The sequence below is a fragment of the Drosophila ananassae genome, chromosome XL, assembly GCF_017639315.1.
Source record: "Drosophila ananassae strain 14024-0371.13 chromosome XL, ASM1763931v2, whole genome shotgun sequence".
In the NCBI taxonomy this organism is placed as follows: domain Eukaryota; kingdom Metazoa; phylum Arthropoda; class Insecta; order Diptera; family Drosophilidae; genus Drosophila; species Drosophila ananassae.
In genome coordinates this window covers 12,747,068-12,760,928 of record NC_057931.1, presented here as the reverse complement: position 1 = coordinate 12,760,928, position 13,861 = coordinate 12,747,068, and the positions used below count along the sequence as shown (strand labels likewise).

Here is a 13,861-nt window from a genome sequence, read left to right as displayed (position 1 = left end):
CATCTCGCATTGGGAATGCTCGGAAAGGTTGTTGGATTTAGATTGGATGGGATTTTGTTGGATCGGGTCGGGCTGGGTCGCAGGTTGACGCCATCTCGACATCACCAAGATCACATTGGCTTGGCGGCGCCAACTGTTGCGTAAAATTCAAGAACACACGGTCGGCCACATGCCCGTTAACCAAATCGGGAATTATATAACAACCGGATCGCATATGGCCAATATGGAGGTTAAAGGAGTCGAAACTGGTCCAAGGGCGCCTAGTTTAGGGTTTTTTTTAAATGCAAATCCATGGTAAATGGTAAAAATTGTAACTTATAATACCCGGTACTTGTGCAAATTTAGTTTGATGTTTTTGAATATATATATTTTCATTGAATAGGATTAGTTTTTAGTATGTGATACCTGGTACTTACGAACATTTACTTCCATGTTTTTAAATCAATAAAATCGTCGCAAATGGTAAAAGTTTTAACAATGTTATACAATATCCGGTACTTCTGCAATTCTAGTATCATATTTTTGAACATATATATTTAAAATAAACAGGGTTAATTGTTAGCATCCTACAATAAATGGTAAAAAATGTTAACTATATAATACCTGGTACTCATGCAAACCTTTATCGATTTTATATCCAAGTTACCTGTATTTATATATATATATATTCACAATAAATCGTAAAAAATGTTGGCTATATATTTTGAAAATATATAATATATTCACAATAAATTCTAAGAAATGTTAACTAAATTATACCCGATACTTGTGATCATCTAGATCCATTTTATATCCTATTAACTTTTATTTAAAAATATATATACAAAATAAATGGAAAAGGTTTGGGTTTATAATACCCCATACCCCACACATACCCAGAAAGAAAACCGCATTGATTTATTTTTATGTCATTTCATAATATGTGGTTTATTAATAAATTATTTTTATTTAAATTAATTTTGTCAGTTTTTCGTTTTTTTGAATATTTATAATATTTTTGTTTGCTTCTTTGTTTGCCTTCTTTCGTTTAAACCAAATGTGTCCTTCGCTTAATAATATTATAATAATGATAGTAATAATAATCATAATGATAATAATCATAATAATAATAATAATAGACTACTAAGGTGTTATTACATGGCAACATTAATTTCATTTCGATTCGTTTTTTTTTGGTGACTCTTTCTCTATACTTTCCTTTTAATCTCTTACTCTTTTATTCTGTTGCTCTAATATGATATTTTTCTTTCTTTATTTTTTGTTTGTTTTTTTCTTCTTTTTTTTAAATAAGGTACAAACGATCGGAAGGATCAAAGGATCAGCTTTAACCGATGATGGAACTCAACAGCAAGCAGAAGTGTATTTTATTTATTTATTTATATTTATTTTTGCAATTTTATATTCGTTTTTGTATTACGTTTTTTATTTAGATTTTTGGATGAATTTGAAAAGGGTTGGTTTTTCTTGCTCGAAAATGTTAGACAATTGGTATGATTTATATATATATATATATCATAATCTTTATATGCTGTTTAAATATGGGTGTGTATATATACTATATATCGTAATATAAGCATTTCGCGGAGATCACTCTGAGTGTGTTCTGTGTGTGTGTGTCTGTTTGTGTGTATAGGAAGGTTTTTGGGCAGGATATCATCAGGATAATGATTGATTTTATTCAATTTTTTATATATTTATTTTTATTTTTTGCTTGCTTAGAAAAAAAAAACGGATATTTTTAAGAGAAAATCATATATCACTAGCTTTTAAAAGACATGCGCTGCCAATAACAACAAGAATTGAATATTAATTTTTTTTTTTTTTGCTTTCCTCTTGATCTCTCTTACCGTTTACCGTTCATCGTTCATCGTACATCGTACATCGTTTATCGTTAATCGTTAATCGTTAGCTTTATCTTTTTCATTTTTTTTATTTTCGGGGTAAGCACACATTTACATACTTACATACATACATACACAACAACTACGTTTAGATAACCGATACAAATGTTAACAATTATGCGGCGGATCAATCGATATATCGCTTGAATTGGGAAGGCGGGGGGCGGGCATGTGGGGAGTAGGTGCAAATCAGCGGGGGAGGCGGGGGGTGTGAAGCCTTGATTTTTTTTCACATTTTTTTTTGTTGTAGTTTTGATACACTTTTTTTTGCGTTTTTTTGTTTTTATGATTTTTTTTGTTGTTGTAAGCGGATTCAGGCAGGTGGGACATTCATAGAACTTACATGGCAAAACATTATATATTTTTGTTTGTTCGTATATATATTTGCTCGAATTGATCGAATTTATCGATTTATCGTAATTTTTAATTCCTTATCTTAATTAGTGGTAAGATTTGTTACGGTTATTTCCATTTTATGCCAAGCTATGCGAATTTAGCTCTCGTACACATACACACACATATATATATTAATTTATACATATATATATATATATATAGGGATATATATATATGACTTGTATGTATATTTTAGGTATAGCCTAATTGTAATTCTTCTCATTTTCTTGCAAAAAAGCAGCATAAACAACATTGTGATATCTTTTCGATTAATCGATCTTTTCGATCTTTTTTCGATTAAAATTTAATTTTTTTTGTTTTTTCTCTTAGCATTACACATTGCCGTCGCTAGAATGCCACAAATATATCGATATTACGAGCTATATACTCCAGGATATATATCGAATGGAATTGAAAAATAACTGTTTTTTTTTTTTAAATAAAATCAAAAGTATTTTTCCTTTTTTTTAATATATATTTTTCATATTTTTGTGTGCATTATTTTAAAATTGTTTTCTTTTTGTTTTCAAGGATATTACATACAAATACATACAGCTTAGGTGTAAGAGGGCTGGAGGGGCGTGGCACAGGGGGTGGGCGGTAAAAGCTATCGAACTATCAGTGTATGTGTGTGTGTGTATGCGTGTGTGTGTGGCAGTATGGGTGACAAAACGAATAAAAAATTGAACGCTTTGAACTGACTAGAAAATAAATGAATTATTTTTTTTAAACTTAAATCGAAAAATTGCTAAAAAATAAATCTAATTTAATATATATAAATTTTAAGGTATATTTTGAAGGAAAATAGGTATAAAAAAAGTCTTGTTTCCATAAAAAATAAAATTGTAGTTTAAAAAATGCTTTGTGTTTTTTTTAAATATTATTTTTTAATTTTTTTTCCTAGGCATTGTGACAATCCGATTGGCTGTTTCAGTTTATAGATCAGCTACGCGTATGACTATATTTGGAGGGAGGCTGTTGGTAGTTTATTAATTAATTTTTTATTTTTAATTAATTATTTTTTTATAATTTTTCTGTTTTTTATTTTTTATCTAACAAGCAAGCTTGGAAGAAGGCCTGTGGTAAGCTCGTTGCTGGCCAAGATCGGCTGCCAAGATTGGGATGTCACTGTGTTTGTGGTTGTGTGTGTGTGAGTCCTGTGTGTGTTTGGGTGTAAGGATCATAAGGATAAGTTTATATAAAGGTTTAAATATTATTGTAATATTTTTGTCGTTTAGTTATATATGGCATTGGTAAATGCTGGAAGCTTCAAATAGGCCTAAATCTCACTTTTCACCAATGGCAGTGCAGATCTGAGACAGAGTGTCAGGATGTGTCAGGATATGAAGGATCAAGGATCAAGCTAAAATTAGGACGAGTGAGAGGCTTGGCTAGAAACTAGCAAACAATTGAAACTAGTTCTATGATAGACTAAGATATATAGTGATTCATTCGTGTGAGTGTCAGTTTCAGTGTCTGTTTCGCAGTCCTTTTTTTTTCATTCATTTTCGACGGATAGCAACTCAAATTTAATATTAATAGTACGTACAGTGCGTATCATAGCTATATAGTGCCGTGAGACGCACTGCACTCTAAACACCTTATGTACAGTTATAGTGCAATAAATGTCCAAAAAAAAAACGTTTTCCAAGGACCTACAATCGTTACATCCTTACAAAAATCATATAAGATTGCTTTCTTTTGTTTCTCATTATATTTCAGCTTTTTGTTTACGTTTTCTCTTAAATTTTTTGTTATTTTTTTTTTTTTATTTTTTGGACGGAACAATTTACAACATATGATTATGAAACAATGATTGAAAAAAAAAAAATAAAACAAAAATATAAAAAATAAAATGAGAAACAAACATAATACTTAGATGGTATTCTAAAAACATAAACTACATAAGTTTTCGACACAAACAGGATACAGAATACAGGATACAGGATACAGGATACAGTATACAGTGTAGAGGATACAGGATTTATAGACTTATAGATACAAGATATAGAAAGATATTGAAATGTATAGTATCCTAGAACGAAGGTAACGAAAGAAGACAAAATACATGTTGCTTTTTTGTGTTTTTTTGTTTTTTTTTTTATCTAATGATTTTCTAATGGAATGAAGAGTAGCTTTTTTGGGGAGTGCTATGATATATAGTCTCTCTCTATATAATATATTATATAGTATATATCCGATACACACATTACACAAATAAGAATATATACGGTATATAGACAGATCCTTAATGGCATTCGATTTTTGTTCCGGCTGTGACTGTGTGTCTAGTCTATTATTTAAAATTCACTATTCAAGCATTATAATTTGAATCCTTGTTGGTTAAATCATAATACATTATAATAATAATAATCCACAATAATTAATAATTCAATAATAATAATAAATATGCTCGTATGCTCTAAATATGTGGTAGATTTGTTATATAAAGCTTGGATCGCTCGATAATATCATATAATATTTGGTTATTCTATCCCTCCTCACATCCTGCGAGGAGGAATCCTTCGATTTTTGTAGCTTCCATTTTCTTTTTTAATGCAATCGATCAAATAAAGCTCATAAGCGTCTATATATCATTCTGATTCTGTGTCGGTGTGGTTCTAGTTTAGAGTTCTTACGATTGGATAATACCAACTTATAAAGCAATTTCTTTTTTTTTTTTCTTTTTAGCGCGCACTATATAATCATAAATATATATATATATATATATATAAATAATTTTTGTTTTTATATATCGTGTATATATTACTATATAGTTAGGTTCTAGCGACTTTTGGGAGCGGTGCCCGGCACATATTGGAGGGGGAACTTGGGAACTTCTACCTCCTAACTGGTAGGATATCGTTCCATCTCCCTCTTTGTTAGCTTTCCCTCTCTTTCTACTTCACTCCCACTCCCACTCCCACACACACATACACATACATCCTAGTGGAAGGATCAAGGACATCTGTACCAATAGATATGCTATATCTTTTTTTTTCTTTCAAAACATAAAAAACTAAGACTTCCAAAGGACACAAGTGTATGTGTGTGTGTGTGTGTGTGTGTGGAGTGAAGGTCCTTTTTGGGGATTATCAATGTGCGGATTAAGCTAGGCTTTATGATGGCTGATCCTTAACTACATCGTACATATATATACTTATGCAGATACAGAGAGATAGAATATATGTGTACTGTATGGTATTTTTGTATTATTTCCTTCCGAGCACGCGCTCCTCGCTCGGATCAGCTCCCAGCTTCCATATGCCTATAGGTTTATGCTTTAATATGAACTTATGGCCTAGCAATAAATATGTCTTCTCCTTCCGGCACGTCCTCTTTCTCTCAGCACGGATTTCAGCACGGTTTTCGGTTCCGAATGGGTGTGTGATTAAGTGAGTGGGTGATTGGGTGTGTCTGTGATGGGATGTGGATGCGTTTGGATGGGTGGTGTGGGTTTATGGGTGTGGCTGTGTGTGTGTGTGTGGTCTTCCTAAAGATCTCTTCTTGGTATTGCTAGAATTGCGCCCTCTTAGAACTGCCTGCTCTCGACGTTGAATGCTCCGTCGTAGGCATCAAATACATCTCCATCTCCATCTCCATTACCATTACCATTACCCTTACCATCACCTGATCCAGTTGCAGGAGCAACTCCATCATCCATGGTCACTCCGGCAACCAGCAGCTCGTCGAGCAGCTGCATCTGTTTGCGAGTGGGTGTGGCTAGGGGCGTGGCAACCGTCTGATATCGCTGATGGAACGTGGACAATATCTCGCGAATTTTAGCAATTATCTCCTGTACTCAGGCATTTGATTCCTTTTGGAGGGAGATAAGGACGAATTAGAAATGATACTATGCCAAAAAATATATATAAAACACTTCACCTTTAGGTTGTCAAAATAATGCATGATCTGCTCGTAGTCCATGTCGAGATCGTCCAGACCGAGACGCTCGCCACTGGCCACCGACTCGTCCACGGTGGCCGAGAACATGGGATTGCCCACCACGGTGGCGCGCTTGACACGCGACGACTTCGTGGTGGGCTCCTGGCTGACGGCGCTCGACGGTAGCCGCATTATCTCATCCGTCCCATTTGAGTTCAGGGCATCCCCAGTGCTGCTCGCCATGCTATGGTTCTCTGTCACTACAAAGGATAACAAGGATATGAATACAATTTTCAAATATATTTCTATAGATTGCACCTTTGATTTTGCCCTGGACTGGCTGGATGGCTGTTGGCGGCGTGGCCAGGAGAGAGCCAGATGCTCCTGCTCCTGCTTTGGTTACTCTCTTTGGTGTCAGCGAATCGAACTGGAATGCATTCTTCTGATGGGGATTCGTGTACTCCACCAGCTTCTCGGCATTGTGCAGTTCCTCGTGTTGCTGTTGCTGTTGTTGTTGGTGGTGTTGCTGCTGCTGTTGTTGTTGCTGTTGCTTGATCTTGTTGTGGGCCGCCTTTATGATCGGCTCCTGACTGAAATTGTGACTATGACTGTGACTTCGTTGATGCTGTTGCGGATGAGGATGAGGATGTCCGTTGGACTGGACTATCTGATGGGACGGCTGATTGGCGTTTGTGTCATTGCCCGGCAAGTGTTCCCGCTTGTACAGCTGGCTGTGCCTCTTAGTGGCCATATCCTACAAGGATAATCAAAATAATATTACAAAATAGGTAAAAACTAAACAAGAAAGTAATCCAACCTTTACGGAACCAGAGCCATGGACTGGCTGGATGGGCAAACAGGCTCGAGCTCCCACATTCCTGTGCGGCGGCACTGGCGGCTTGTAGTCCAAGGCATTGTCCTTCCGCTCGTTGGACAAGTAACTGGAAAGGATTAGAGGATAAGTTAAGATATCTAACGTGCCAGGCTAGCCGGCAAACTCACTGGTCGGCGTGCTGCTTGTTAAGATTCGAGGCTGGGACGATGTGGGTCTGCAGCTTGGGCTGCTGGTCGAACGAGCTCACCCGTCGCCCGTTGTCGTAGTTGACGATGGGATTGCTGGTGATGCGCATGCGAGAATCTGCTCCAAATAAACGAGACTTTATTACTAAAAAGATCACAAATACATCCCAACTATTCCCCCATACCCCGGGCATTCAAGTGCGTATTCGATTCGGCCACCATGGACTGACGATCGATGGTGGAGCGTCCCAGCCACACCCAGTCATGGGCATTCGTCGTCGACTCCTTGAGGCGTACATCCCGGAAGCCGCCCGATCCACCCGATCCCCCGGAACCGTTGCCCTTGCCCACAGACAGTGGATCCAGTCCAGACTCGATCATGGCCGGCCTGAACTTGGAGGCGTAGACCACGCACGAGATGACAAAGACAATGATGGCGAAGCAGAAGGCCGTCAGCAGAACGTACATGCCCAGCTCCATGGAGGACATGGTGCCGGTGCCGGCGGCACCCTTCACGCCATGATGATTCTTATGGACGGCCTGGATGCTGCCGCGATGTTGACGCGCCTGGACAGTTGGCTCGTACTGTTGGCTGGAATCTCGCAGCGGAATCCCCACTGAAAATGGAACATGGCATGATCCTCAAGTCCTTAAGGTTTGGAGTCATTATGAAACACTCACCAATTATGTCAGCCAGATCGCCGCTCTGTCGGTACTTCTTCTGCTCCCTGTTGGCGGTGCCATCGTTCTGGATGGCCTCCTGCTTGCTCACGATGTCCACGTTGTTGAAGTCCACCTCGATGGAGGCCAGGGCGCTGGCCAGCGGCGCCGCATTCGACTTGTTCTGCTTGGTGCTGCTCAAAGTGCTCCGACGCTGCCGGCACTCCTCGGACAGCAGGAGCGTGACTCGCAGCAGGTTGCCGTTGCCCTCGCCGACGGCGATGACGCGCGGATGATGGGATGCCAGCATGGGAGCAAAGGCCACCACTTCGGTGTCCAGGCTCTCCACCAACAAAAAGTAATCCTCCACAGCAATGTCCCTGCAAAATATGTATACATTTAGAATCTCTCTCCAACTTCCAGTGATAAGGATTCCCAGTCCCTACCGCAACGGGGTCTTGGAGCCGTCGGTGAACTCCAGGTCGATGTCCAGCAATCCCTCCTGGTACTGGGCCGTCAGCTTGTGGGTGACGGAGGTCTCGGCCAGGTAGCCGTTTTCGATGGTGTTGTCCGGACTGATGGTGAGCTGCAGGCCGGATATGACGCGCACGATTAGCTTCGATAGGTTGACCTTGTCGCTGCCCACCCGGATCTCCTTGGTGCCGATGACGCGTCCGGTGATGGGCGACAGCACCTGGACATCGGTGCGTCCCATCGACTTGCCCTGCAGGATGCGGCCCTTAAGCGAAGCTATCTTCGGATCCGCCACACGGAGCAATGGCTGCACCAGATCCGTGACCCTCAATCCCGTGCGCCGCGAGATGAAGTAGCTGGTGCGTCCGGAGTTCTGCAAAGGAGGAATCAGTATCGAAAGTAGACTACCTCTTGGGATGTGGAACTCACCTGATCCACGGCCAGGAACTTGGCGTAAACCTCCACAGGACTCTGCTGGTATCGGGCCCGGCACACCGTCTTGTCGGCGCCCAGATTGCTGTAATAGTTGGTGCCATGCTGGCCCCAAACGTACGATCTCTTCTTCCTGCGACGCGACTGTTTGTTGTGGCTGGAAGGGATTGGATGAGTCCAGGGATTACCAGCTCTCTCTCCGATACTTACAGATAGTGATTGTCGTCGGTTACCTTCCAGCCCTTGATCTGGGAGAGGCGGAAGTCCGATATGTAGACCTCCAGCGGGAACTCCGGCATCCATACAATGAACTTGGCCACGCCCACATAGGTGCCGTACTTGACAATAACGGAGGCATTGGAGGAGCCGCGCTGCTCCGAACCATCCACATACACCGAGCTGCAGGACGATGAAACCTAAGAGAGGGAGTCAGAAGGTTAAATGAAACCACTACCATCTCGATGCGAGCCACCTACCTTGATGACACTCTCGTCCTCGGCGTGACAGGAGCTCTGGAGCGTCACGTCGGCCACCTTGCCCGCCTGCGAGACAATGAACACCTTCATGGCCTGGGCCACCTGCCGTCCGGTCAGCACCGCCGTGTTCATCACCTCCCAGATCTTGGCCATCGGCAACACCGCCTGGATGTCGTCCTTGTTGATTTCCAGCTTGGCGATGAGTCGCTTCTTGGTGTCATCGGGTGCCACCAGTTCGCCGGAGTCCTTGTCTTTCGGCGTATCGAAGACATGGGTCACCGACCACACGATCTTTCCCCCGTCGACGATATCATTGGGATCCTCGGCCACCTCCAGCAGCCACGAGAATATCTCCAGCACTTCGCCAGTGAAATTTCCACCCGACATCGACGACTCCAGGCTGGATTCCTGTTCCTTGCGGAAGGCGGTTACCCGGGCGGTTGTATGCTTCGGATTCTCCTTCTCCACGGACACGCTCCACAGATCGGTGGAGGCGGTGGCGCCCAGTATTCTCAGTCCAGCCTTGACTCGGGCACGAACCGTGAACGCGGCCACCCGCTGATCCGGATACTGATGCAGAAAGACGGGCACATGGAGACGGGAGAGCGGATACAGTGGATGCTGCGGCAGCAGGAAGGTGACGGCATCGTCGGCGCGCAGCATTCGGTAGGGGGTGCGGGCGGGGAGCAGGGGAACCTGGGCGAACGTGGTCAGTGGCTGGATCTGGACTTTTGGTTCGCATTGCTCGGGATTCCTTAGCGGTGGCTCGAAAACGCTATACGAGACCTGGGCATAGCGCTGCGGTACCTTGGGCGGCGCTTGACCAGTTCCGTCCTGATTGGGAGGCGGTAGTGGTGGCCACCAGGCCAACGGCACCACAACTTCGGCCACACAAACTCCGTCCTCGCCCTCGGGCATACAGCGTCCTTTTAGCGGCTGTTCGGAGGCCATGGCCACGTGCAGGAGGACGCAGACCTTTTGGCGTTGCAGGTGGCCGCCAGGATCGGCGCCGGCATGAAAGAGGACACGGAGTACGGGCGCATCCTGCGAGACACTGGTGCGCACCAGATGGGCGGAGATATCCAGATGCATGTTGGGCTGTTGCAGTTCCAGCAGAGTGGCCGTCGAGTTCTAAGTCGAGACAAGAATTTATCATTCAGAGCGATTGGAATTGGAATTGGAATTGCGAAATATTTACGGTCATGTAGTCGCCCGCCTGGTTGTCCATCGTGTCCGGCACAATGTAGCGAGCTGGCACTGTCTGCTTGGTGGAGAAGGGGCCGTAGCTGGCGCGTATGGACACCGGCTGGGTGGTCTCCACCACGGTGAACCGGTCGAGGGATAGAACCGAATCGTAGGAGGATCGTTGCCGGAGTGGCGGCACTGCCGATGAGGTGGACTGCACATTGGCGATCTCCGGCGTTACAGGTGGTTGGCGGGCGTGCTTCAGGAAGAAGCCGCTATCGGGTGCCTCGAAGTGTACCTCCACAGAGTCTGGCGGGGATTACGATTGGACAGAATGGCGGATTATTGAAAAGATTTTGAAAAAGTGTGTGGAGAGAAGGGGAAATGAGAGCAGGTGGAGGCACTCACTCCTCCTCCTCCTCCTCCTCCACCAGCACGTCCAACACCTCCTCCCTTCTCTCTTCTTCATACTCCCTACTCCCACACCCACCCACTTTGTTTTTTTTTTTTTTTGTTACTTACATGCAATCGACACTAGTGTCGCAATTATCAGGCAGAACTTCATCATGACGTTTCAAAGGAATACGAAATAGGCTTTCAATTTTTATTTAATTTTAATTTCCAAGGTTTCTTGATTTTTTTTTCCAGTTTTTTTCTCTTTTTTAATTTGTATTATTTTTTTGTTTTTGCTTTTTAAACTATTTCTTTTTTTTACCGTTAGTGCATCACATATCGGAGAATATATAGTCAATTATATATAAACATATATATAAATTTTAATGCAACTTGATTTTTATTTCGATGCGAGGGGGCGAGACCGTGTTTTCGTCCTTTTTCTCTCTCGCTTCCTTGCTCTCTGTGGGTGGCCGCAGCAATCCGCAGGACTTCAGCACATCCTTTATTGATTCTTTCAGTGTGGCGACCAACACCAGTGCGCTGGCACACACACACTCGCGCACATATACCTACACACTGGTGCTCTCATTCAGTTACTCTGTGGTATAGACACATCTCCTAGGATTTTTCGATTCCATGCAAATGCAGTCACAAAAGTCACTCGGTTATAACGACAACTGGACTCGATCGCACGCCACAAACACTAATCAGGCGCCTGCCAACGCCAATGCTGCACTTATCAATTAACGCCACTGGTGCATGGCTTTTCATTCAGGTCTCAGAACTTAACGCAAATATTCAACATTTCCCAAAACACCCTTTTCTCGTCTTTTGGCCAGGGATGTCGAACCTATATTTTCATTTCGAACTATCGATATTTTCCAACACTCTAACCTATCGAATTGTCTTTGAAAGCCTCTCAACACTGTAGGCTATCGATAAATATCAGATATTGGTCACACTGATTCATAAGCGACCAGCTAAATTAACCGAGTTTTTTGGACAAAGACGTTAAACACACAAAAGTGCAGCTGGCTCCTGGTTGCATTCACTAAATTGAAAGAGTATTAATCACCAATATCGGCATTCGGCAGCTGTGAGTATAAAGATTCATGAAACGGAGTGTAAGAAAGTCGGGAGCTGGGGGCGAGGGCGCTGCCCCTAAAAGGGCGGCTGTGTGTGTGTGTGTGTGCATGTGAGTCAGAGCTCAAAAGAAAACAATCGCCTTTCGTGTTCGGAGGCTTCTTCATCCGCTGGGTATGTGCACAAAGAAAGTGTTAAATCAGCAGCTGCAGATGTCGATTTGCATAACTTTGGCCCTCAAGTGCCAAGATGTCAGTGCCAACGGGTAGTAGTAGTCGTAAGCCCGGCGTAAGCTGCTGTTTTCGGGCCATTTAAGGCGTTCAATTGAACGCTTGGCGGCTGTGAATGTGTGGCTGTGAATGTTTTTCAATGAGCCAAATTAGTTGTGTTGTTTTTGTAAAGCCGCAGTTCAACAGCATTGATAAACACACACATATACACCCATACACGCACTAGCAGGCATTAGAGTTGGGCATTTGGCTTTCTTCTAGCTAGATTTTATTTATGTTTTTTTTTAGCTATAACTCAAAAAACAGTAAAAAATATATCATTTTCAGCTTTATATCTTATATTTTAAGTATTTTTATAAAAAAGACATTTTTTTTTTAAATATTTGGAATAATTTATAGGTCAATTTTTTTTTTTTTTTTTTTTTTTTTTTTTTAACTTTTGTGGGCATCACTGGCACCCCATACGTGTCAGCTTTGGCCATTTGCGCGAATGACTCAGAAGCTGCGGCCACAGAAAGGCGAGTGTGTGTGCGTCTTATGTTGACACAGTTTGGGGAGCGACGAAAAATCGGTTTCATCGGAATTCGCTGCAATATGCCTATATATAGACATTATACTCATGAAGCCATGCGAGCGATCGCTTGTGCTTTTTACATCGTCGATATGAATACTAATGTTTATCATCCGATTCATTCTGTTGTTTTGCCATCCAGATCCACGCCACATCACCCCACAGACTCCAACACTCCATCACTTCAGCACTCCGGCACTTGAAGCACCCAATCACAATCAAGATGTCATCCCGCAAAACCGCCGGACGTCGCGCCACCACCAAGAAGCGTGCCCAGCGCGCCACCTCCAATGTGTTCGCCATGTTCGATCAGGCCCAGATCGCCGAATTCAAGGAGGCCTTCAACATGATCGATCAGAACCGTGACGGTTTCGTCGAGAAGGAGGATCTGCACGATATGCTCGCATCGCTGGGCAAGAATCCCACCGATGACTATCTGGATGGTATGATGAACGAGGCGCCCGGTCCGATTAACTTCACCATGTTCCTTACGCTGTTCGGTGAGCGGCTGCAAGGCACCGATCCCGAGGACGTGATCAAGAACGCCTTTGGATGCTTTGACGAGGAGAACATGGGTGTACTGCCGGAGGATAGGCTGCGTGAGCTCCTCACCACCATGGGCGATCGTTTCACAGACGAAGATGTAGGCCTATTACTATCTTGCTTTGCTTTTCTATTTAAAAATGTTTTTTTTTTTAACTTTGCAGGTGGACGAGATGTATCGGGAGGCGCCTATTAAGAACGGCCTGTTTGATTATTTGGAATTTACACGCATCCTGAAGCATGGCGCCAAGGATAAGGATGAGCAGTAGATAAAATTTATTTATCCGGTTCAGCCTTTCCGAGCTATCCATCATGAGTTTCGTTTTTTGATAATTTAATAATTTTTTTTTACCATCACTCCTTCCAATTTGATTCCTGTACTTACCTGTGCATTTAAATTAAAAACAAAACAAAACAAACTTTAAAAAAAAAATAAGTAATGGTTATGTACGATAGTTTAGTGCGTGAACAAGAGCCTGATAACACGATTTCCCCGAAAAATCCTTTCATAAGTATTAACTCATTGAATATACATATATATTACCTATATACAAATACATACTTATATACAAGAATGTGGCAATAAAGTTTGTTTTTCTCACCATTGTA

The 13,861-nt window shown here is 42.4% G+C and overlaps 2 protein-coding genes across 3 annotated transcripts; one reads left to right on the top strand and one right to left on the bottom strand.

Annotated features, from left to right (window-relative positions):
• Positions 1-1,193: 1,193 nt before the first annotated feature.
• LOC6503091 (transmembrane protein 132D) lies at positions 1,194-11,700 on the bottom strand. The gene is made up of 13 exons (XM_001963372.4): positions 10,952-11,700; positions 10,443-10,738; positions 9,245-10,375; positions 8,979-9,184; positions 8,766-8,925; positions 8,309-8,709; positions 7,884-8,242; positions 7,388-7,819; positions 7,185-7,320; positions 7,000-7,123; positions 6,501-6,936; positions 6,183-6,442; positions 1,194-6,114 (listed from the first exon to the last, which is right to left on the bottom strand). The coding sequence occupies exons 1-13, from the start codon at positions 10,995-10,997 to the stop codon at positions 6,100-6,102; spliced, it is 4,002 nt and encodes a 1,333-aa protein (XP_001963408.3). The 5' UTR covers positions 10,998-11,700; the 3' UTR covers positions 1,194-6,099.
• A 54-nt stretch (positions 11,701-11,754) lies between these two features.
• LOC6503015 (myosin regulatory light chain sqh) lies at positions 11,755-13,861 on the top strand. Of its 2 annotated transcripts, none has more exons than XM_014905798.3 (3): positions 11,755-11,921; positions 12,852-13,352; positions 13,417-13,861. In XM_014905798.3, the coding sequence occupies exons 2-3, from the start codon at positions 12,933-12,935 to the stop codon at positions 13,519-13,521; spliced, it is 525 nt and encodes a 174-aa protein (XP_014761284.1). In that variant the 5' UTR covers positions 11,755-11,921; positions 12,852-12,932; the 3' UTR covers positions 13,522-13,861. The 2 variants fall into 2 exon arrangements, with proteins under 2 accessions (XP_014761284.1, XP_001963407.1); XM_001963371.3 differs by lacking the exon at positions 11,755-11,921 and adding an exon at positions 11,967-12,082.